General features: G+C 38.3%; 1 protein-coding gene across 1 annotated transcript in view; it reads left to right on the top strand.

Moving 5' to 3' along the window:
* cables2b (Cdk5 and Abl enzyme substrate 2b) overlaps window positions 1–24,880 on the top strand; it is a 63,753-nt gene extending 38,873 nt beyond the window's left edge. The window contains exons 3-10 of the mRNA XM_061982300.1: window positions 2,726–2,803; window positions 3,438–3,540; window positions 3,745–3,913; window positions 7,262–7,359; window positions 10,114–10,220; window positions 10,327–10,446; window positions 15,459–15,543; window positions 23,141–24,880. Of these exons, the coding sequence (XP_061838284.1) occupies window positions 2,726–2,803; window positions 3,438–3,540; window positions 3,745–3,913; window positions 7,262–7,359; window positions 10,114–10,220; window positions 10,327–10,446; window positions 15,459–15,543; window positions 23,141–23,287 (907 nt within the window). The 3' untranslated portion in view covers window positions 23,288–24,880. The remainder of the gene's footprint in view (window positions 1–2,725; window positions 2,804–3,437; window positions 3,541–3,744; window positions 3,914–7,261; window positions 7,360–10,113; window positions 10,221–10,326; window positions 10,447–15,458; window positions 15,544–23,140) is intronic.
* The last annotated feature ends 404 nt before the right edge of the window (window positions 24,881–25,284 follow it).

A 25,284-nucleotide genomic window follows, 5' to 3' on the forward strand; every position in this document is an offset into this window, starting at 1 on the left:
GGATGTCGCCAAATGTTGTCAAATTGTTTCTTTGTGATTGATTAAGACATGTGAATGCTTCTATTTAGTTTAAGACCGACACTTTATAAAAATTATGGTTCACAGCATTTACTTATTGTATACAGAATTAATAATTTAAATGCTCAGTCAGTTTACTATAGCTACTGTAATGTGACACAATCTTTGGGTAATCAATTGGAAACTCACTTCTGCTATACAAGCTTAAAGGAGGCATCATGTTGCTTCATAGGGACGATATAGTTTGGTGAAAAACATCCCCAACATTATTGTTAAAGGGGACTATTGATGCTTTCAATCTACATTTAACACACTCCCTTATGGGCTACATGATATGTATTGAATATGCTTTGGTCTAAATTTTGCGCCACAGTCACATATATAACCCTTTTTCTGAGTATGTCTGCAAGTGATTTTTTTTTAGGTGTTCCCAAATTACCTATTAAAACAATGTCCCCCCTCTCCAAAAGTATCAATTTTTCTTTTAAAAATGTACACTGTTAATTGGCCCTGATATTTGTTTTTAGCCTTCTTTTTTTTTTTTAATAACAGAACAACATCAAAAGACACAATATATACACATATAACAGTATTTAGTATTTAAAAAATGATAATAATTAGTTAAGTAGATAGTAATTACTGCTGCTCAAGCACCAGACATTTTGCCCTGCATGAAAAAAGTTCCCTTTTTATTGAAGCCTTTTTTATAAATTAATTTAAGAAAAAGTTACTCTCATTGTCAATAATTCTCTGCAAATATGTTTCGATATCTGACGAACAATTATTCTCCGGTCTGCTCAGCTAATTTCACTGCGGTGCTCATGCGGCCACGCCCCGCCTTTCTCATCTTCTAATGTCTGCTCTGCATACCTGTCAAAACTTCTAATTTTTGCCAGGAAATGCAGTTTTTGTCCTACTTTCCTTGCGTCTTGCCGCTCCTGTTTTGTTTTCACTATTGCAGCAATGGAGACGCTCAACAAACCTCCACCTGCAAAACTCGGAGCATGGGCTCATTAATGGAGCATGCAGAGTTTAATGTTCTGGGGTTCATTCAAACAACAACGCGGCAAAGATGGACGGACATGAAGACGACAGAAGAGATTTCTGTGCCAACAATCCAAACTTTGTGCAAATATCTTGACTAATTGGAGACTTATAATATATATGTAAAGAAGAGCACGCAGCAGCTCAAACATTCTCATATTTTCTGTAACATTCAGAAAGCAATGATGTCAGCCACCTTGAAAATTTTAACATATAATAAAATAACACAATATAATACTTATATATATATAAGCTACGTGAAAGAGCCCAGAATTGCTTTTACTTAAATGTTTGCAATATTTCAGGGCTTCTCAAAAGGAATCCTTACAATCTATTAAATATAAACTGCTGTAAAATTGTATAAAATTGAGTTGATGGGGAACAATTGTGATGTAGAAAAATCACTTCTTTTTTTTTTTTTTAAATACTCCAAAACTCAGCGGTTCAGAGACTTCCAAAACTGTGTGCAAGCTCACGCCTAAACGCATGAACCTTATTAGTTGCCGCTTTTGCATTGTTAAACATGAGTATCTAACATTGTAACAGCATTTGTGAGTCTACCCCGCAACAAAAGGAAAATCACCATCGGTCCCCCTTAAAGACCGTCGTTAAGCAATAAAAGTTAATGTTTTTAGGGGCGGCGTGGCTCGGTGGTTACAGCGGCCGTCCCAGCAACTTGAGGGTTCCAGGTTCAATCCTCGCTACCGCCCTCCTAGTCAATGCCGTTGTGTCCTCGGGCAAGACACTTTACCCTCCTGCTCCCAGTGTCCCCCACACTGGTTTAAATGTAGTTTAAGGACTTAGATAATGGGTTTATGTAAAGTTTAATGTAAAGCGCTTTGAGTCTCTAGAAAATAGCGCTATATAAATATAATTAACTTCACTTAATAGAAGTAGACTGTCATTCTTTACTGTTATGGCCAAAAATGTCCCCAGTGTCACAAAATGAGTTGGCTTTATGGATGGACAGTCCCCCCATCCGAGTCATGTTTTCACTCAACTCCCCACAGACTGCCTGCTCCTCACTTTCCCATGCATCATGGGAACTAAGTGTGCATGTGCGTGTGCACGTGCGTGTGCATGTGCGTGTGTTTATACTGTATGTGTGTGCCAGCTATTGCTCATGTTGTCAGGACATGAATCTTTTCCTGTGGTTGTCACTCAGCCAAATGATCTTTATACATTTTTACCATGGAATTATGTTGTAGGACGAATGTTAAGGTGTGAATGATTATCTATTATAAACATGATCCACAGTACATGTTTTCACCAGGCAACCCACACAAAGTCGCCAGAGACGATACAACACACATTCGTTAATGTTGTTTTGCCTTCAGAGCTACTCTAATTCCTGGTGGAATAAATTCTCAGGAGGTGTAAACATTCATCACAGTTTGCAAACATGTCACAACACACAAATGTCTAAAATACTGTACATGGTATTTATTTATCCTCATTTAAGTAAAAAAAAAAAAACAACCTTCCTGCTTATTTAATTTGAGAAAACTAATACATTGTTTTTCTCTCTCCTAAGATACTGTATCGTCATTTTTTATTTATTTATGTTTTGCTTAAATGGCAGCATTTACAATTCCAGTTCCTGTAATATTCACAACATGAAGGTCGGCAAAGAAACTGCTAATGTGTATTTTGTTTGTTTCAGGATTGTGCTGATCTGTGCTAAAAGATCTCTCTGTGCTGCCTTCTCTATTATGCCCTATGGAGAGAGTTTTTACCTCAGGTAGTCGCGCACGCACGCACGCACGCACGCACACACACACACCTTCACCAGAAGTGAGTATACAGGGAAACATGTCAATGCCTAATTTCAGTGTAAAGGAAGTATGAGAATGCAGGACCATCTTGGAGGTTTTTTGGCCACTTGTCATGCAAGGAGAACAGATGTTGCTCATTTAACATTGGTGGCTCGAAAAGTGCAAACACCCCACAAAGCTGGATTGAAACTGCAGAGGTTGTTATAATGACTCCTTTGGCGCAAGCCTCCTAGATATGATTCATCATAGTATGAATCACCTAATTGTCATTTATTAACATTTCTGAAGGTGGAGGTAGGTTAAAAGCTACAGAAGATAACGTTTAAAGTGCCTCATATATTATTTTGAGGAGGGACCAGGTGATCATTACAATAGCTACAAGAAGAGGAGACAGTTATGAGAACAGTAATGCTCATCAAGTTCAAACTGAAGTAATATTAACACAAAGTAACAGCAAACATACTGTTTCACATGTTTTTTAGTTTTTTATCAACATTTTTGTTTAAAAGGAAATGATTATTTGTGTCCTTTTAAAAGAAGGCTGAAAAGATTGACTCTGCTGTGCACAGTTGAATCTTTTTGTTTGCTTTCTGTCTCTAGTGACCCAATGTTGAATCACCCCAGGAGGAGACACTCATCCGGGAATATTTCCACGTCCTTGGAGATGGGACTAGAGGGTTTTCACTTGGATACCTATGGCAGGGTACATCAACACAACACCAAGAGTGTAGCGCCAAATTCTGCCATAATACCCCCCCACCCATACACACATGTATATGCACTAAGAATATATATTATTGCATACATTCAGTTTGAAACCATTTCAATACCCCTACACAACACTTGCACACTTGCTAATGTCAGAATAACCAACTCAACAACCTCCATCACTCTCTTTGTGCCTCAGTCGGTGTCATATGCCCAGTTCCTGTACCCCACTAACGCCCTGGTGAGGCAGAAGCCGTCTTCCACCAGCGACCTGACGCTACAAATTCCCCTGTCTAGGAGCACTCATAGCATGCCGGGCAGGAGCTTTCCTCCCAGTAGGTTGAACAGCACTGTGGGACTGGACCTAGGTAAAAACACACACATTGTTCACATAATCATTTAAAATGTTGCATACAGAGCAAGGTGCACTTAATAGACTAAAGTATCAAACAAAACAAATCTGTTTTGGAATTTGTTAAATCCTGAATGCCTGAAATAAAGACATAAAACTTGAGCAGTTTATTACCTTTGCAAAGGGGTCAGATAATGACCCTCATCACATGCAAATTAATCACATCAGCGACCCCCACAAAAGAAAGCACCTTCCACAGGTGCCGATGTGACTCGGGGGGGAAAAAAGATCAAAAGAACATACTTTACTTGACACTTGGGTGTCAACATTTGTTGAAGACCCCGTGCTGTTTTTTACTATAGAGCAGTGGTCCCCAACCTTTTTGTCAACGCTTGAAAATGTATCCCACAGACCGGGGGGTATGGTTTTTTTTTTTTTTTTTTGGTTTTTTTTTGTCATAAAAAAATAAAATCATGTCCGGGCTGTATCTCTGCAGACAGTTTGATCTATATTGATATATAATGTAGGAACCAGATGTATTAATAACAGAAAGAAACAACCCTTTTGTGCGAATAAGTGTGAATGAGGGGGGGAGGGAGGTTTTTTGGGTTGGTGCACTAATTGTAAGTGTATCTTGTGTTTTTTATGTTGATTTAATAAAAAAATTAAAAAATACATTTATTTATTTATTTATTTTTCTTTTTTCTTTTGCGGCCCGGTACCAATCGATCCACGGACCAGTACCGGGCCGCGGCCTGGTGGTTGGGGACCACTGCTATAGAGGACAGATTCAAAGCCTCATCATACTCCACAAATGCTCATCATACCTATAGTACAGACAACCTCCTGCTTAGAGGTTTATTAAAGGTGACCTATTACGCATAGCCAACTTTTCTCACCTGTTGGTACCTGTTAATGTGTATTTAGGATCCCCATAAGTCCCGAAAGTCTAAAATGAAACCATGGAGGCATGGCGGAGACATTTATAAAACAATCTTGCCTTCTTACTCCAAACGAGCCGTTTGGAATTCAAGACTTTAGTGCCGTAATTTTTTTGCCAAAGTTACGTCAGCAAATATCTCCATATATGGTTGAGGTATACCCGAAGAGCTTTGTGTAAGTCTGTCATTTTTATTCAGTTGTAGTCAATACGTTCTTATTTTTCTCTATCCTCTTGTTGTGGGGTAGACTGCCTCGTACATGCAAATGCTAGCTAATATCCTCCGCTGTTGCCATTTCTTATACAAAGTAGTGTACAGTTATAACTTATAAATGTCAGTAGACTCGATATGGAAACGCAAAAAACTACAACATGGATGACAGGGTGGAAAAGTAGTTGAAGAAGGCTAAGCCTAGAGGAGGGCTTCGGCACAAAAATAAGACTACCCCCAAAACAGCGCAATTTGAAGGGACCATCAGAAAGTGGCTTGAAGATTGTCTGTAAAACTAAATCTATGTAACATTTTGACCAAAGCACTACCATACCTTGTTATGTACGCCACATTGAAGTGTTTGACATTTTTTAATATCCCAAAAAAAATCACAATATGACCCCTTTAAGACTTTTGGAATGAACTACAAAAGAGATAGTTAGTAGCAGGATATCCTTCAGGTACAGCATCAATGACTTCTGACCTCACAAATGTGCTTATGGATGAAAAGACATAAATCCCCACAGACACATGCTAACATTTTAAAGAAAGTCCAGAAGGGTGGAAAGTGTTATAACTGCAAATGTTGCACCAACTATATTCTTCTATTGCCATGCCCTGTGCATGTGGTGATCAAGTGGCCACACACTTTAGTCTACAGTGTATTGTTATAATAATTTCTTCAGCATGACCTTTACACATTTAAGCACATGAACATTTTCGATTAATAAGTCATTTTCTCAGTAATTTCACCAAACTGTGTGATAGTTACGTGGAAAGGATGGTAAGAAGGAAAACCAACAGAATGGAGAGATGAGGAGAAAGTATTGCTGCAGCTGTGCTGGGGCGTACACACACCACATGTCTCATTTGTTACATGCAAACACACTCACAGCGACAGAAACTTTTCTTAGTCACAAGTCTCGAAACCTTCATTAACACGAAACAGCTGTGTGTTTGTGTATGCCCTTGTTCTACAATTATTATCTAGTATTTTTTAACATATCTCCATCACATGACTGCAATTTTGCCTACAAGTCACATTGCAATTTTAATGGCTTTTTTAAAAGTAAGATATACATTTGCAGCAGTAGTTTCCAATCTTTTTTGTTTTTAGAGCCAAATTTACAAAATGGAAAAATGACTGAGAGCTACTCATCTTTGTAACAATTATTTTCATCGCTTGTTCAGCCCAAGCAAACTGAAGAAGCTTGTTTTACCAGAATAAACATGTTCAAAGCAAAATGTTAGTATCCACAACTAATTTTGTATTAAAATACCAAAATAAAACATTTTTGGTATCGTATATGACAGTGGTCCCCAACCACCGGTCCGTGGATCGATTGGTACCGGGCCGCACAAGAAATAAAAAAAATATATAAAAAATATTTATTTTTTATTTTTTTATTTTTATTAAATCAACATAAAAAACACAATATACACTTACAATCAGTGCACCAACCCAAAAAACCTCCCTCCCCCATTTACACTCATTCGCACAAAAGGTTGTTTTTTTTCTGTTATTAATATTTGTGGTTCCTACATTATATATCAATATTGATCAATACAGTCTGCAGGAATACAGTCCGTAAGCACACATGATTGTATTTTTTTATGACAAAAAAAATTATTTAAAAAAATATATACCAGTGGTTGGGGACCACTGGTATATGAAACTTTTGCTGGTGTTACACAATTATTGCAGTGATTTTAGAGTCGATGATAGAGGGTCATAGACTTGATTGAGAAAGAGATTCCTTATTGAACAAACACTAAGCAAATGCACATATATAATCATGTGGATGTGGTTATACAGGTATATACATGTATCATTCACTTGAAATCAAAGAAATATACACTGTACCCATCATGCACCAACCTAACACAAAATTACTACTACAGTACAGTACTACGAGGAAAAGTTATAAATAAGTCAGTAAGGTAGATGTTCTGTTTAATGGCCCACTGGCTGTTTGAGCTATGTGGTCAATGTATGGCTAAACCCATATAAATGATACAGAATAACCATAGAGCAAGCTATTGGTTTGCTTCTCGTTGTAAACATTTGTGAAAATGCTGGCGGCACCATTTTTTAAATGTATTAATCATGAACCTTTTATATTTGTATCCAGTAGGTGTAGCAATTACCTGATGCATGTGGTTCTTCACTTCACTGTTGACTGTGTGCGTATGTGTGCATGTTTGTCTTCCAGGACTGGAGGATGTAACAGACTATGACCCAAATATTCTCGGTGACCCCCAGTGGCCTTGTGGGAAACACAAACGTGTGCTGATTTTTGCCTCCTACATGGTACAAAGTTTTGTATTACAAAACACAGGTTCATTCACTGGAGCAGTGATTACTACACTGTGCTCGTTACACTACCGTTGTCTTGGTGCATTTGACAACAATACAGCTTTAGTGATCCTCAGTTTGACTTAAAAATAATCTCAGTTATTACGCTATGAGTTGTTACAACAAATACCTCTGTGTATTCACTTCAGTGTAATATTTTATATACATATACACATATCATAGTCAAATTTGATTTGTTAGATTTTGCTCTCAGTCGACAATCGAATCTTTGGCTTGATTTTTTTCAGTTTTTCAAGAAATAAATAAACAGACAAAAACAAAAACGTCACATGGATGTAGCTCTAGCACCTTTACGGTGAATCTTTCGTAGTTAATTAAATATACTTATAAAATGAATACAATCTTTTATTGAAGTGAACCAGACAAGAGATCTCATTTGTGACCTTTTCCACCTCAAAAAAGGCTAGACTATGCTGGTAAAAAATAAACACAGTAGAGATTAGATAGTTTAGTAAGAGATATATCTGGAAAGTATTCACAGCACTTCACTTTTTCCACATTTTCTTATGTTACAGTCTTATTCCAAAATGGAATTAATTAATTTGGGCCTAAAAATTCTAGACACAACACCCCGTAATGACAATGTGAATTTTTGGGGGGAATTTTCTGCAAATGTATTAAAATATAAAAAATCACATGGACTTAAGTATTTACAACCTTTGCCATGAAGCTCAAAAGTGGGCCCAGGTGCATACTGTTTCAACTGATCATCCTTAAGATGTTCCTACAGCTTAACTGAAGTCCACCTGTGGTAAATTCAGTTGGTTGGACACACCTGGTCTTCCATATAAGGTCTTCCACTTGACACTGCATGGCAGAGCACGATCCAATAATTAAATCAAAGGAATTGCCTGTAGACCGCTGAGACAGGATTGGCTCAAAGCACACATCTGGGGAAGGGTACAGAAAAATATCTACTGCCTTGAAATTCCCGATCAGCACAGCGGCCTCCATTATCCATAAATGGAAGAAGTTTGTAACCACCAGGACTCTTCCAAGAGCTGGCCGGTCGTCTAAACTGAGCAATCATGGAAGAAGGGTCCTAGTCAGGGAAGTGACCAAGAACCTGATGGACACTCTGTCAGAGCTACAGCAATCCTCTGTGGAGAGAGGAGAAATTTCCAGAAGAACAACCATCTCTGCAGCAATCCACCAATCAGGCCTGAATGGAATAGTGGCCAGAACGAAGCGATTCCTTTTTAAATGTTAGCCAAAATGCATCTAAAAGACTCTCAGACCATGAGAAACAACATTTTGGTCTGATGAAACAAAGATTGAACTCTTTGGCGTGAATGCCAGGCGTCATGTTTGGAGGAAACCTGGCCAATACCATCCCTACAGTGACACATGGTGGTGGCAGCATCATGCCGTGGGGATGTTTTTCAGCGGCAGGACAGGAACAGGGAGACTAGTCAGGATAGTGGGAAAGATGAATACAGCAATATACACAGTCATCCTGGATGAAAACCTACTCTTCAATTCAGACTGGAGTGACAGTTCAACTTTCAGCAGGATAACAACCCTAAGCACACAACAAAGATATAAAACAAAAAATGGCTCCAGGACAACTCTGTAAATGTCCTTGAGTAGCCCAGCCAGAGCTCAGACTTGAATCCAATTTAACATCTCTGGAGAGATTCTGTAAATAGCTGTGCACCGACACTTCCCATCCAACCTGGTGGAGCATGAGAGGTGCTACAAAGAGAAATGGGCAAAACTGCCCAAAGATAGGTGAGCCAAGCTTCTGGTATCATATTCAAAAATATTTGAGGCTTTAATTGCTGCGAAAGGTGCATCAACAAAGTATTGCGCAAAGGCTGTAATTATTTATGTACATGTGATTTATTTTATTAATTTTTTTTAAATTAGTAAAAATCCATAAATAATGGGGTATTGTGTGTGGAATTTTGAGGACTAAATTGTTGTATTTAATTTTGGAATAAGGCTGCAACAATACATGTGGAAAAATTTAAGCGCTGTAAATACTTTCTGGATGCACTGTACATGTGATCAGTATTGGGATTGGCCGATCTCACTCATAGATGATCGGAATCGGCAGCATAAAACCTTGATCAGAACATCCCTAATATACATATACAAATGGACAAAATAAAAATAAAAATGTAGAAGAGAACAAATAGAAAAGAGGAAAACCAGGAAGCTAGCTAGTATAACACACACACACACACACACACACACACACACACACACACACACACACACACACACACACACACACACACACACGCACACACACACACACAAGCGCCTTATGTGTCATCTTAAGCGCCGTATAGGCAGCAGCTTAGTATGATCTCTCAAGTGGAAAGTATTAAAATGTATGAAGACACACACACACACACACACACACTCACACAACTGTTTAATCTCTCATCAAGGATTTTTGCTAAAGTGGGTTCTGTTAACTCTGTTGTACCTCCTCTGTGTATGTTTAGAATATTCAGAGGGCTGAACAGAACATCCAATCTCTGGAGATGCACACAATCAAATATGTGATGCAGATATCATATCAACGCTTCTGTCAATACACACAAATATAGGATATTATGTGGACAGACATATTTAATGGCTCACTGTCTGCGTTCATTTGAAAAAAATGCCTACACCACAATATGTGTGCTTTGTCACGCCGCTCCTATTCATTATGTCTCCACTTAAATCTCCCAGACGACTGTCATAGAATACGTGAAGCCTTCAGACCTGAAGAAAGACATGAACGAGACATTCAAGGAGAAGTTTCCTCACATCAAACTCACTCTTAGTAAGATTCGCAGGTATTTAAACAACAATAATCTTGTCCATCTGGTTAATTTGTTCAAACAAATGTAAGGCACTGTTGTTGGAAGCAGCAAAGGACCCTAATATTTCTCTGTGTGTCAGTCTGAAAAGAGAGATGCAATCAGTCGGGGAGGACTTTGGCCTGCAGCCCGCCACCATCGCGATGGCGTTTGTCTACTTTGAGAAGCTGGTGCTGCAGGGGCGACTCAATAAACAAAACAGGTATTTACAAGCTTTTTTTGTAATGGAAGAAAGTTTAATTGGAATATAATAATTAGGATGTAGTAAGTAGTTTAGTTAAGTGTTTATGCTGTAGTCATGATTTCTTTTATCTAATTGGAAGACCAAATCAGTACTATTTTTCATTAAGAAATTATGCAAGAAGCATTGTCCCAAAGTGTTTTTCTGCCCTGCGAAGGCGAGGGTCGATAGATCATGTTCTGAGCCGTGTATTGAGAGAACGTGGCCAACTAAACAGGCGCCATCTTTTCTACCAAGGATGTGTGCGGCTTTGCCCGGAAGCATTCATTGCGGTCGTTCTGACGTTAGATTTCCTGACTAAATAAACCCAAATAATGTCTCTCTCTCTCTCTCTCTCTCTCTCTCTCTCTCTCTCTCTCTCTCTCTCTCTCTCTCTCTCTCTCTCTCTCTCTCTCTCTCTCTCTCTCTGTCTCTTTATATATATATATATATATTAGAGATGTCCGATAATAGCTTTTTTGCCGATATCCGATATTCCGATATTGTCCAACTCTTAATTACCGATTCCGATATCAACCGATACCGATGTATACAGTCGTGGAATTAACACATTATTATGCCTAATTTTGTTATGATGCCCCACTGGATGCATTAAATAATGTAACAAGGTTTTCCAAAATAAATCAACTCAAGTTATGGAAAAAAATGCCAACATGCACTGCCATATTTATTATTGAAGTCACAAAGTGCATTATTTTTTTAACATGGCTCAAAACAGCAGCTTGGAATTTGGGACATGCTCTCCCTGAGAAAGCATGAGGAGGTTGAGGTGGGCGGGGTTGGGAGGGGGGGTAGAGGGTAGCGGGGTTGTATATATGAATATATATATGTAGCGTCCCGGAAGAGTTAGTGCTGCAAGGGGTTCTGGGTATTTGTTCTGTTGTGTTTATGTTGTGTTACGGTGCGGATGTTCTCCCGAAATGTTTGTCATTCTTGTTTCGTGTGGGTTCACAGTGTGGCGTATATTTGTAACAGTGTTAAAGTTGTTTATACGGCCACCCTCAGTGTGACCTGTATGGCTGTTGACCAAGTATGCATTGCATTCACTTGTGTGTGTGAAAAGCCATAGATATTATGTGACTGGGCCGGCACGCAAAGGCAGTGCCTTTAAGGTTTATTGGCGCTCTGTACCGCTCCCTACGTCCGTGTACACAGCGGCGTTTTAAGCCATATTTGATGTACTCTGCTGCTACATTCATGCAGTCTGTTGTGACCAGCAGGCACTTAACGTGCACCGACGACACAATAAATGTAAAAAAAAATAGAGAGCAACCAAAAAAAAAAAAAACTAACCTCAGTTTGCTTTGTACATAAGTTTAACTGTTTGGAAATGCACCTGATCATTGGATTTCAATCATTTTGATTCAATAAATGAAGGGTTTGAATGTTCTTGATAGCAATCATTATGTATTATTACAACAAATCTTTTTTGTAATATGGTAAGTAAATAAGTGTACTCTTGTAGTTATTTCTGCACAATAACTCAGATATGGTAACACTGGCAAGCAGTAGATAATTTGGAGTGATTTTTGGTCCAGAACATATATAACTTTATCCATTATTGATGTGTTTCTTGCCACTTTATTGTAAATTTTTTATGAGATTTCCAGTTCATTTTATCATCTATTATTACACTATTATTACTGGTTTGTTTTACTCTTTCAATGTCTATTTGTGTTTCATTTTCTCTTCTACTGTTACCGAATAGCATTATTTTAGTTTTACTGAGATTCAAAGAGTCTGTTTTTGCCAAACCATCTCTTTAATGTAATATTTTTTTCTGTTATTTGCATTAGCTTCTGTGTTCTCCCCTGAACGTTACCTCGCACAAGACGCTGTAATCGGTGGCTCTCAAGTGTTGTTCGCGAACCTTCACTTTTCATACTTGTCTTCTTTCCGTGTTGTGAGGAAAGTGATGTAAAAACTTTCCACAATTCTTGCGGGTGGAGCAGCCCCATGCTGCACTACAGGGCATTTTTACACGTCAAAAAACTAACGAGAAAGTGCCGCAAACAAATGGTATCAGCTCAAAATTAGTAGCAAACATGGCGCTCTGTGGTCACGTGAGTGCTTTTTGACCAATCATTGAGGAGACCGCCTGAAATGGGTTGGCCACACTTTCTTTATACACGACTCCGATCATGTTGAATCAGGGCCGTCCTCCAGTGCTGTGATGCTTTGATGCTGTAAGAAATCTTGGTTTCTAGTTTTATATACACTGCTGGCTGCGGCCTAGAGCTTCCTGTCTCATGCCACCTCGACTAGTCGGGTTTCTGCTTTTCAAAGTAAAAGCATGCTGGCTAGTCCGATAAGTCTCCGTCCTACTTTGGTGTTTTTGGTGGGGGTTTAAAGTAAACATTAACAGCAATCATAAACATTTGCAAATTAAATAAATTAAATATCTTTCTTTAAAATAAATGCAGACTATAGACAAACTAAAAATCCCTTCTACTGTATGTCTGCAACCAACCATCTCATGCCCTCTAATATATATATATATATATATATATATATATATATATATATATATATATATATATATATATATATATATATATATATATATATATATATTTATATATACAGGACTGTCTCAGAAAATTAGAATATTGTGATAAAGTTCTTTATTTTCTGTAATGCAATTAAAAAAACAAAAATGTCATACATTCTGGATTCATTACACATCAACTGAAATATTGCAAGCCTTTTATTATTTTGTGGGCAGGTGCCAGATCATGCTGGAAAATGAAATCATCATCTCCATAGAGCTTTTCAACAGATGGAAGCATATAGTGCTCTAAAATCTCTAGAAGCGTCTGACTTGGGCTATGGAAAAGAAGCACTGGACAGTTGCAGAGTGGTCTAGAGTCCTGTTTTCAGACGAAAGCAAGTTTTGTATTTCATTTGGAAGTCAAGGCGCTAGAGTCTGGAGGAAGGCTGGAGAGGAGCAAAATCCAAGTTGCTTGAAATCCAGTGTGAAGTTCCCACAGTCAGCAATGGTTTTGAGAGCCATGTCAGCTGCTGGTGTTGGTCCACTGTGTTTCATCAAGTCCAGAGTGAATGCAGCTGTGTACCAAGAGATTTTAGAGCACTACATGCTTCCATATGTTAAAAAGCTCTATGGAGATGATGATTTCATTTTCCAGCATGATCTGGCACCTGCCCACAGTGCCAAAACCACCAGTAACTGGTTTACTGACCATGGCATTACTATCCTCGATTGGCCTGCCAACTCCCCTGACCTGAACCCCATAGAGAATTTGTGGGGTATTGTGAAGAAGAAGCTGAAAGACACCAGACCCAATAATGCAAATGAGCTAAAGGCTGCTATTGAAGCATCCTGGGCATCCGTAACACCTTAGCAATGCCACAGGCTGATTGCCTCCATGCCACGCCGCATTGATGCAGTAATCCGTGCAAAAGGATTCCCAACCAAGTACTGAGTACATTAATTGACATTTTCAAATGTTTGATTTTGTTTTGCTGTTATAAATCTTTTTTTTTTACTTGGTCTGAGGAAATATTCTAATTTTTTGAGATGGGATTTTTTAGTTTTCTTAAGCTGTATGCCATAATCAGCAATATTAAAATAATAAAAGGCTTGCAATATTTCAGTTGATGTGTAATGAATCCAGAATGTATGACATTTTTGTTTTTTTAATTGCATTACAGAAAATAAAGAACTTTATCACAATATTCTAATTTTCTGAGACAGTCCTGTATATATACATACATGCATATACAAATAAAAGGGTTTTGGGTGTGCAGAAGTACTAGTCAGTATTTTATTTTATTTTTTTAGTCAGTATTTTAAGTACCACCATTCCTAAACCAGACCAAAATTAAAATTTGATACAAATTGGTGTGTTTTTTTTTAAAGACAATAATGTGTACTTTATGGAAAGTCACAGAAAGAAACCAATAAAATCTGCAACCATAAATTGCTTTACTGTAGGTAACGTTAGCTAATATTCTTTGACAAATGTCAACATAAAACCTGCGATCAAAGTGATCGCAGGTTTCAGTAAACACACGTTAACATCAGGGACACAATTTAAAGCCCAGATATCAGCATGTTTTATGTATCGCTACATTTAGTTAGAAAAGCGTCAGAACTGTGGGATATTTTGCTAATTTTGTTAATTTTTAACTTTATATTGGTGAGGCATGTATATTTAACATCTGAAATTAAAATTAGATTTAACATTTTTAGTCACCATTTCATGTATTTCTCATACGTGAAGAAAATGGGACAGATGTGAGAAAAGTGTGTAAAATATTGAAAAAAAGCTGATTGAATATTTACGTTTGGCCCCCATATTAATGTATCTCAATTGATGTCAGCAAACATGCTCACAAACTTACTTGTGACACCATTATGGAAATATTTCGCAATTTCACATTGTTGTCCCTCTAAACCAGGAGTGCCCATTTGGTCGATCCAGGCAGGCATTAAAAAAATAGACCTAAAAATTAGCGATCATTGATCTTTCCTATGACGTCACTTTCGTCACTTGACTGACATTCACGGCACCCAAGGACCTTGTGAGATGACGCTGGGTGCTGCAAGTTCAGTATTAAGAAAAACAGACCAGCAGGAAGGCGAGAAACACTTTTTATTTCAAGAGACTCTCGCGCCGTACCTGCTATCTGAAGACCGACCGCACAATCCCCGCCTTTACAATAAAAGTGCTGCTCCATCCTGCCTGTGCTAACAAAATAAGACTCTCAGAAAACTAGCGCACACAAGCTAGCAAGCTGCGGAGTTTGCCGTCAATGTATTTATGTTGAAATATGAAAGTGTAAAAATGTGATGTATTATTGTGTAATCTTGTTTCCATGTTAGAAATAAATAAAAACACAGGAAGAAAGAAAGATGAACTTACTGCCCAAACTAATTTACTGATTGAATTTAAACTTCACTCTTGTGAAATGTTTCTAATTAAACACTTTTGTTTGTTCTTTTTTAACAGGAAGTTGGTGTCAGCTGCCTGTATTCTATTGGCTGCCAAGATTAGCAGTGACCTCAAGAAACAGGAAGTCAAACACCTCATTGATGTAAGATACACACGTTTTTTATTTGGAAAATTCCTGTTGTTACCATTGACATTTTCACTTCATTAGAAGAACCTGTGGATAATTTACATTGGAGTGTATTTTTATAAGGGGAACATTATCACAATTTCAGAATGGTTAAAACCATTAAAAATCAGTTCCGAGTGGCTTATTATATTTTTCGAAGTTTTTTTCAAAATGTTACCCATCACGCAATATCCCTAAAAAAAAAAGCTTCAAAGTGCCTGATTTTAACCACCCGTCCATTTTCCTGTGACGTCACATAGTGAAGCCAACACAAACAAACATGGCGGAAAGAACTGCAAGCTATAGCGACATTAGCTTGGATTCAGACTCGGATTTCAGCGGCTTAAGCGATTCAACAGATTACGCATGTATTGAAACGGAAGGTTGTAGTGTGGAGGCAGGTAGCGAAAACGAAATTGAAGAAGAAACTGAAGCTATTGAACCATTTCGGTTTGAACCGTATGCAAGCGAAACCGACGAAAACGACACGACAGCCAGCGACACGAGAGAAAGCAAGGACGAATTTGGCGATAGCCTTCTAACCAACGATTGGTATGTGTTTGTTTGGCATTAAAGGAAACTAACAACTATGAACTAGGTTTACAGCATATGAAATACATTTGGCAACAACATGCACTTTGAGAGTGCAGACAGCCCAATTTTCATCAATTAATATATTCTGTAGACATATCCTCATCCGCTATCTTTTCCTGAAAGCTGATCTGTCCAGTTTTGGAGTTGATGTCAGCAGGCCAGGTAAGCTAGGGTCGATATTCTTCTCTTGATCATCTTCGGTCACGTTCAAACACTGAGGACATCTATTGAACAAGACAAAAGGCAAGGAATCAAACAGAGACAGAATTCAATTTGGACTCAATATTGAGGAGAGACATGGCCACTGCACTCTCTCTACAGTCCTGCACCACGCTCTGACGAAGAAGGTTTTCGTCACCTCCTTTATTCAGATGTTCAATGTTCACGCACCAACACATGTCACAGCAGGAATGGGGAGTATGTAAAACAGTCATTGTTTTCGGTCGCTTTGAAGTCCAAGAAGAAGATTTCTCGGGCTTGGTCTCTTCCTGGATCCAGCTGGGGCAGGTGTTGGAGGACAATGGATAACCCCTCCCGTCTCCTGACCACAGTGACTTCAAGAGGGCAGCGGGTCGTAAACAGCGTTGACCTCGGTCACCAAACAGTTGGAAGAGAGTTTGTGAAATACTTCAGAGAGAGTTTGTTTAACACTTCAAAGAGAGTTCCTCTGGAAGTTGAGCAGATCCTGCCATCTGTCCGTGTTGAAATCACAGTGGCGTTTCACGAGCCTTCTTCCTCTTGTTAGGCCTCGAAAGACAGCATTCATAATACAACGTTTCTTTTGTGATAACTTACAAACAATTATTCCAACAATTCCCTCCTGTTTATCGCAAAAACGTTCCCATAATCTCATTATCCCTAATAACTTCTTCTTGCAATTTTCAGTTAATGGTTAATTTCCTTACGACAAAGTTATGTTTACACTCAGAATTGAACATACATTTTTCCTCATATTTATGACATTTCTGGAAATAAATCAGGAACACCATCCTGGTAGGTATCCTCGTCTTCAGATTCATCTTCCTTGTCGTCCACCAGGAAGTACATCTGAACAGCTTTATCATCTGCTGGGCTAATCGCTGTGGTAATCAGACGGTTAAACAGAGAACAGACAGGGAATACAACAACATCCACACAACGTCAGTATTGCTGAACACGGACGTAGATACCAGATACCAAAGACTTGTATTTGCCAAACAAGTCCAACCACCCCTCCCACATAGATGTATCTATGCATGAATGCTCTTTCAGTTTACCGTTAAGGGTGTGCAGGCCTTCCATTGCTTTGGTCAGGCTACTTTCTGCATCAGTGCAGTTTGGTACGAACATGCAACACTGTTCACCAAATATTGCGCACACGCCCCCTTTTTTGCGTCATACGGTTTTGAAAAGCCATAAGGAAGGTGGCGGTGGCGAGTTGATTAGCGACGGCTTCAAGTCTTGGCCTGTGTAATTCCCTGTACATTGTAGTGGACATAGTTTATTCCGTCAACATTCTTGTTAATCGTACACCACCAGTAGACGTATGATTCAAATCCATCTGCAACTTGATTTACCAATTTATAGTCGTCAGATATACTTCTTTGGACACCCATCAATATAAGTTGGATCTACAACACTTTGCCAGTTTACATCATGTCTAGTTATTTTCCAATGTTCAGATATCAAACTGTTCAGGCATGTTAACAATTCTTGTACAAATATTGACACATTTACTATGTGTATGCAGTTATCTGATGATACGTTTCCTAACTGTTGTACAGAGCCTTGCATGTTAATGCAGGTATAATTAGCTTTTTCACATATTTATCAAATATTGGTTTCTGTTTTGTCTGTTTAGCTACATGGTCAATTTTGTTTTGCTCATTACTTCAATTCAACTTTTTTTTTACTCATCTTGAGTAATTGTCTGGGCTTATACATACAACTCAATCAGTTTTTGCAGCCTTTTCCACTTGCTCCGCCATAAGGAACAAATTAATTGCCAAAACAGGAACCAATTATTATCAAACTTTGACACACCATCAAATGGTATGCTTACAACTTTGTCCCAGTGGAATTTGTAGTGTGCTAGTTAACATGTCCTTTTGATAACACAAATACAATTCCAAATACTTTTTTCCCATTATATGACCTTTCTACAATGTAAATACAATCCCAAATACTTTTCCCATTATATGACCTTTTTATAATGTGCTAAGTGTACTCAGCTTGGTCTTTCCACTATCTTTCAAATGGTGTTAGTCCTGTTGTACTTGTAATGTTAATGTACATTTTTACTAAATCTTTGCATAATGCTTTTGCTACTGTCAGCACATCTGCTTTTCCTTTAGGAAATATTTCTACCTACTTTGAAAATGCATCTACTATGACCAGACAATATTGTTTTCCTTCACTCTTATTTAGTTAATTGCCTAGATGTTTTATAAAAACATTTTTTTTATAAGAATTAAACTATAGGAAGTATAGTACTTCTGTATAAGGGTATTCATATCCCTCCTGTTGAGCCATCAGTTCAACCATGGCTCAAAACTGCTACCCACTTATATAGATTTTTTGGTAAGATTAGTTTATTGTCTGGACATACATAGATGTCTTCTTTGATCAACGTGACTCCGTTTTTTAAATCCATTTATCTTTTTCTTTTGGAGTACTTTGTTGTTGCATGTCTTTTAGTATATCATTATTCATGTCACTCGTTTGTCGTTTGAAATTTGTATTTCATTTTCTGTTGCTTGTTTTGCTGTTTTGTCAGCAAACACATTTCCTATTGATACTGTATCTGTTCCCTTGGTGTGTGTCGCACATTTGCATATTACTATTTTAGCTGGTAGCTGTACTGCTTCTACTAATTCTTTTTTCTCTCTCTCTCTCTTTTTTTTAATTTTTTTTATCAGTTCTCCAATGTGTTACAGATTTTCCTGTTGACTTTATCATTCCTATATTTTGGCTATCTTTATATATATTGTGACCTTTTGATCTTTCATTACTTTACATGCTTCTATTAGTGCTTCTAGTTCTGCCGCTTGCATTGAGCAATTTGATGGTCATTTGATAGCTTTCAAAATTTTCGTTACTGTAACAATCGCACATTCTGTTCTATTTTTATTTCACAGAATGCTGCTTTAGCTTCTGAATTCCACTCTACAGATGATTTCATTTTTTCATTAATTTACTTAAAGGAGCTACTATTTCAGCATAATTTGGTATCCAACTTCTACAATAATTCATTAATCCTAGAAATTACCTCATTTGCTTCTTTATTTGTGTTTTTTGTACTTGTCGTACTTTGTTTTTCTATTTTCCACAATAGTGCGTCCATTTTTGTTTAGAGAACGTCCTAGATTCTTCACTTCTCTTTTGCATAATTGTACTTTTATTTTGCTTATTTTGTGTCTTTCACTATGTAAATTATTTAATAACGCTAATGTTATTTTTCCTCCTAATTCAAATGTTATACATATTACTTTATGTATTTTTTAAGTAATGTTTTAAACTCACTTAACTGTCTATACGCCACTTAATCTATACTTTTAAACTCTGAATTTACATTCTTCCCATTGTTTATATTTTTTATTTGCAATTATTATTCAATAATATTCAAAGCAAACACTTGTCTATCGCTAGCTGATAGTTTTCCTGATTGCCATACCTCCTTATTTATTTTATGTTATGTCATTATCTTATCTTAGCTCAACACTCAGATGTATGGTGTTGCAAATGTCTAAAACATAATCTAACTTAAGAATGTTATACTACACTTCAAAGTTAAACCTACTTTAAACTTACATGTAATAAATTCATTTTCACACCTCCCCCACTGCGCCACGCACACACACACACACACACACACACACGGTGGTGTGTAAGTGCGTGAGTGCACTCTTAAGGGCAAAGGTCAGCAACACTTGAGCTTTTCTCCTTTTTTTTTCTTTTTTTTTTCTCTTCTTTCCTCAGCTAATAAACATGTAACCCACTTTATCATTTTATCATACTATACATCTCAACTCTTATTATAGTTATTAATCTAGGTTTTTATTTGTTCCATTATTTAATTATACATATATATATTTGTATATATAAAAGCGCTCTTTATATATCCAAACATACATGTATATCTTCAGTCTACCTTTTCTTCATCTCTTATTTCAATACTCCCATTATCTCTGTCGTACACATTAGTTTATTCCATTTTGCATTAATTCTTCTTACTGATTTCTTCCCATTTCTTCATCTATTTTTACTTTTATCTCATTTTAGCACTTTGAGATTTTTCTCCTATTTGCTTTTTCTTATAACCTATTTTTATTTTTATTTGAACCTCCGGGGTTTTTACACAATTTGTACCTGGAAAGATACACACTTAAACACACACTAACAAACAAACAAACACATTTGCAGCGATCTTACCACCAATGGCATACGCTGACAACTAATTGGTGTCGTCTTTTAACAGTCATGCTGAGTTACTTTGATTGTTAATTTTTTTTTTTTTTTTTTTTCCTCAAGACAGTTTCTTGCAAAATGTCCCTCTTTGCTACAACTCCAACATGCAGTCGGGTGTAACCGCTGACGTTGTGGTTGTTGTCTTCTATTTTGGTTTAAATAGATTGTAATAGACCATATTAGATCTGCGTTTCTTTGTGTCCCTCTTTCCATTTTGAGAATTTGGAGTAATCCGTCGTCCCCTACAGAGCCGAACTTATAAGGATTACTTTTGTCTTTTTTGTAAGATAGTGGTTTAATTTATTATTGTGGTACACGTCGCTTCTACTGGAGATGGTTCCCCAGTGGAGGTGTCTTGCCTAGAGCATCCACAATAACCCACTATTTACTTCTCACAACTTTAATATGGAGTGATAGCCTAATGGCGATTACTCCCACACACTCTCACATTCACACCTTTCAGTATATTGATCTACGGAAATTTCAATGTTTCATGACATGAGAACCCCGTCGCTCTCCAGGTTATTGTTTTTTACGGACAAAATTCAGTTTTTATTCTGAATAGACTATTTTAGGTCTGCATTGGACGCCGTCGTCCCCAGGATAATGGCTTACGGATATTTCAAATTATTGTGGGCTCCGCCTCCCCCTAGTATATTTGTTTACGGATATTACGGATTTCAGTTTTCGCGGCCTGCAGTATATTGGCCTCTTCAGTTTTAGAATTTTAGTTTTTAGTTTATTTCGGGTATTTCAGTTTTCGCGGACACCGACGTCCTGCAGTAATTTTGGCCTTTTTACCTGTTAGAGCCTAGGATTTACAGGGTTTGTCTATGCGTCGTAACCCTCGTCACACGCTTTCTCTTAGTCGTTTCTTTCTTCGTCAATTTAAAACGTACTCACTGCTCTCTGCGTTCCTTCCTGTTGTCCTCGGATTTTCCGTCAGTCTTTCAATTCCAGCCCGAAATGAAGAAAAAGCAGTTCCTCAATCAGGATTTGGTTGCCATGGTCTTTCTGGTTTCACTCACTCCTGCTGGAATCGTCAGACGTGTTGGAATCCGGCTCGAAGGACCAATAAGATGTCACATTCAAACACTGAGGACATCTATTAAACAAGACAAAAGGCAAGGAATCAAACAGAGACATAATTCAATTTGGACTCAATATTGAGGAGAGACATGGCCACTGCACTCTCTGTACAGTCCTGCACCACGCTCTGACGAAGAAGGTTTTCGTCACCTCCTTTATTCAGATGTTCAATGTTCACGCACCAACACATGTCACAGCAGGAATGGGGAGTATGTAAAACAGTCATTGTTTTCGGTCGCTTTGAAGTCCAAGAAGAGGATTTCTCGGGCTTGGGCTCTTCCTGGATCCAGCTGGGGCAGGTGTTGGAGGACAATGGATAACCCCTCCCGTCTCTTGACCACAGTGACTTCAAGAGGGCAGCGGGTCGTAAACAGCGTTGACCTCGGTCACCAAACAGTTGGAAGAGAGTTTGTGAAATACTTCAGAGAGAGTTCGTTTAACACTTCAAAGAGAGTTCCTCTGGAAGTTGAGCAGATCCTGCCATCTGTCCGTGTTGAAATCACAGTGGCGTTTCACGAGCCTTCTTCCTCTTGTTAGGCCTCGAAAGACAGCATTCATAATACAACGTTTCTTTTGTGATAACTTACAAACAATTATTCCAACAGCAACAACATGCACTTTGAGAGTGCAGACAGCCCAATTTTCATCAATTAATATATTCTGGAGACATACCCTCATCCGCGCTCTTTTCTTGAAAGCTGATCTGTCCAGTTTTGGAGTTGATGTCAGCAGGCCAGGGAAGCTAGGGTCGATAGCTCGCTCGTCTGCGGGAACAAACTGCCGCCATTGCTTGCCGTGCTCGCGAGGTCCTTTGTCCCTGAATTGCTCACACACTCCGGCAGATTCAATGGGGGTCTGGCGGCAGATTTCTTTGACTTTATCGTTGGAAATGCATCTGCTTTGAGTGTCGCAGGATATCCACACATTCTTGCCATCTCTGTTGTAGCATAGCTTTCGTCGGTAAAGTGTGCGGAACAAACGTCCAATTTCTTGCCACTTTCGCATCTTTGGGCCACTGGTGCAACTTGAATCCGTCCCTGTTCGTGTTGTTACACCCTCCGACAACACACCGACGAGGCATGATGTCTCCAAGGTACGGAAAACAGTCGAAAAAACGGAAAATAACAGAGCTGATTTGACTCGGTGTTTGAGAAAATGGCGGATTGCTTCCTGATGTGATGTCACGTTGTGATGTCATCGCTCCGAGAGCGAATATTAGAAAGGCGTTTAATTCGCCCAAATTCACCCATTTAGAGTTCGGAAATCGGTTAAAAAAATATATTGTCTTTTTTCTGCAACATCAAGGTATATATTGACGCTTACATAGGTCTGGTGATAATGTTCCCCTTTAATATCATCACACATCAGATCACTGAACATTTGAACGTAAAAGTACATCGGTATGAGCGTCACCATGTCTCCCTGTCTCTGCTGTGTCTTGTAGAAGCTGGAGGAACGCTTCAGGATAAGTAGGCGGGAGCTGATAACATTTGAGTTTACCATCCTGGTGGCCCTGGAGATGGCGCTCTACCTCCCGGAGAGTAAAGTCATGCCACATTACAGGCGGCTTGTGCAGCGGCAGCAGTTGTAGCTTCATGGACACATCTATATTGACTGCTGATTTGCAGTTTTTAAATATGCATTGGTTTCCACAAGCTCTTAATTTTGTATGGTAGTGGACAGCTGAGTAGCATTCTGACTAGAACTCCACCTCATTTAGTCTCCCTGAGTTCAACAAATGGAGACATGTCCAAACCTCTGCATACATAACCCATAAGGAATCATGTGACGTGAATCAATCACACCTGTCCATGGAGGCTGTTGTGACTTGTTTCATGCCGCATAAAGAAAGAGAAAAGTATAAGTTATTTTATTGCAGGCGATAAACACACCTGCGGCATGGCGTAGTGGGTAGAGCAACCGTGCCAGAAACCTGAGGGTTGCAGGTTCGCTCCCCGCCTCTTACCATCCAAAAATCGCTGCCGTTGTGTCCTTGGGCGGGACACTTCACCCTTTGCCCCCGGTGCCACTCACACCGGTGAATTGAATGATGAATGACAGGTGGTGGTCGGAGGGGCCGTTGGCGCAAATTGCAGCCACGCTTCCGTCAGTCTACCCCAGGGCAGCTGTGGCTATGAAAGTAGCTTACCACCACCAGGTGTGAACGAATGATGGGTTCTACATGTAAAGCGACTTTGGGTACTTAGAAAAGCGCTATAAAAATCCCAGTTATTATTATTATTATTATTATCCTTTGGGAAATATCACTGTGTGACAGGTACTGGACTTAACCAGCAATACCAAGCTTCCAATAAATTCCAGAAGATTCCTGTGAAATGTAAACCCGTCAGTGCACACCGGGCTTTGATGTAGTTCTCCTAATCAACTTTTCCAGGTGACAAAAACTACACTCAGACAGACACAACCACTTTGTTTTAAAGGAACAATCTGCCATCATATTATGCACTTCTAACCAGTAGAGGGCAGCAATACCTACCAAACCTTATATTTACTGATGAGTTCTCGCTCCTATTAGGGGCACTGGTCTGGTTCCCCTCAGCTCACACCAAAGGTTTTATTTTGGCAAAACATATATAAAGTAAAAAGGGTGGACCAGCAGCCATGTTTGGTCTCTGCTGCTTATGCACTTTGTCTTGTTGTCCTGTTTTAAACCTCAAACTAACAAAGATATTTTTCTACAATGTAGTTTTGTATATTGTAATGATGTGCTTGCTGGTTTTTCTATTCACCTCGGAACAAGCGGATGTTGTTTCCACTTTCAAATGTATTTAGTATTTTAGTAGTAAAAAAATGTGTCTTCTCTACATTAGAGACTTGATTCTATGCAGCATTTATTGATGACTGACCTTGTTTTCTATTGGACGTAATTGCACACTTGGCTATTTACTGTTTGTCTTCCATTTATTTATTACTATTTCTACATTTAAGTTTATTTGAAGTTACGTTTCTATCATTTTGTATTTTGTTTGTTACTGACAATGTGGTAAATAAGACTGCATCCGTTTTCTTCTGTTATCCTCTTTTTCACAATGTTACTGGTGCGTAGCGAAATGATACTGAAGCATGGATGCATCATGAAAGACAAGGAGTGATGCTGTGTCCCTCCATGTGTGTGTCACTTTAAGACATGACCAATAAATCTGCTGTGTGATTTGATTGTGAAGCGCCCGACTGTGTTTATTAGGAAGAACCTCTTTCGGCTCACAAATAACAGCTTGTACTAAATGCCATTGTTTGTTTTGTCGCTATCATCGATCTAAAATTTTAAATGGAACTAAGTAAAGGACAAATTCCGAACAACCAACTGCGCCGAAAGACCCAACCAAATTTGGAGGTCCCATTTACTCTGTAAAGCACCAGATCCATTGGCAGCCAAACAGGCCCAGATTATAATACTACCACCACCATGCTTGACGGTAGGCTTGGTGTTCCTGGAATTAAAGGCCTCACCTTTTCATATATGTATATGTATATATGTATTATGTATATATATATATACATATATATATATATATATATACATATATATATATATATATATATATATGTATATGTATATATATATAT

Source organism: Nerophis lumbriciformis, linkage group LG01 (assembly GCF_033978685.3).
Source record: "Nerophis lumbriciformis linkage group LG01, RoL_Nlum_v2.1, whole genome shotgun sequence".
NCBI classification, from domain to species: Eukaryota; Metazoa; Chordata; class Actinopteri; order Syngnathiformes; family Syngnathidae; genus Nerophis; species Nerophis lumbriciformis.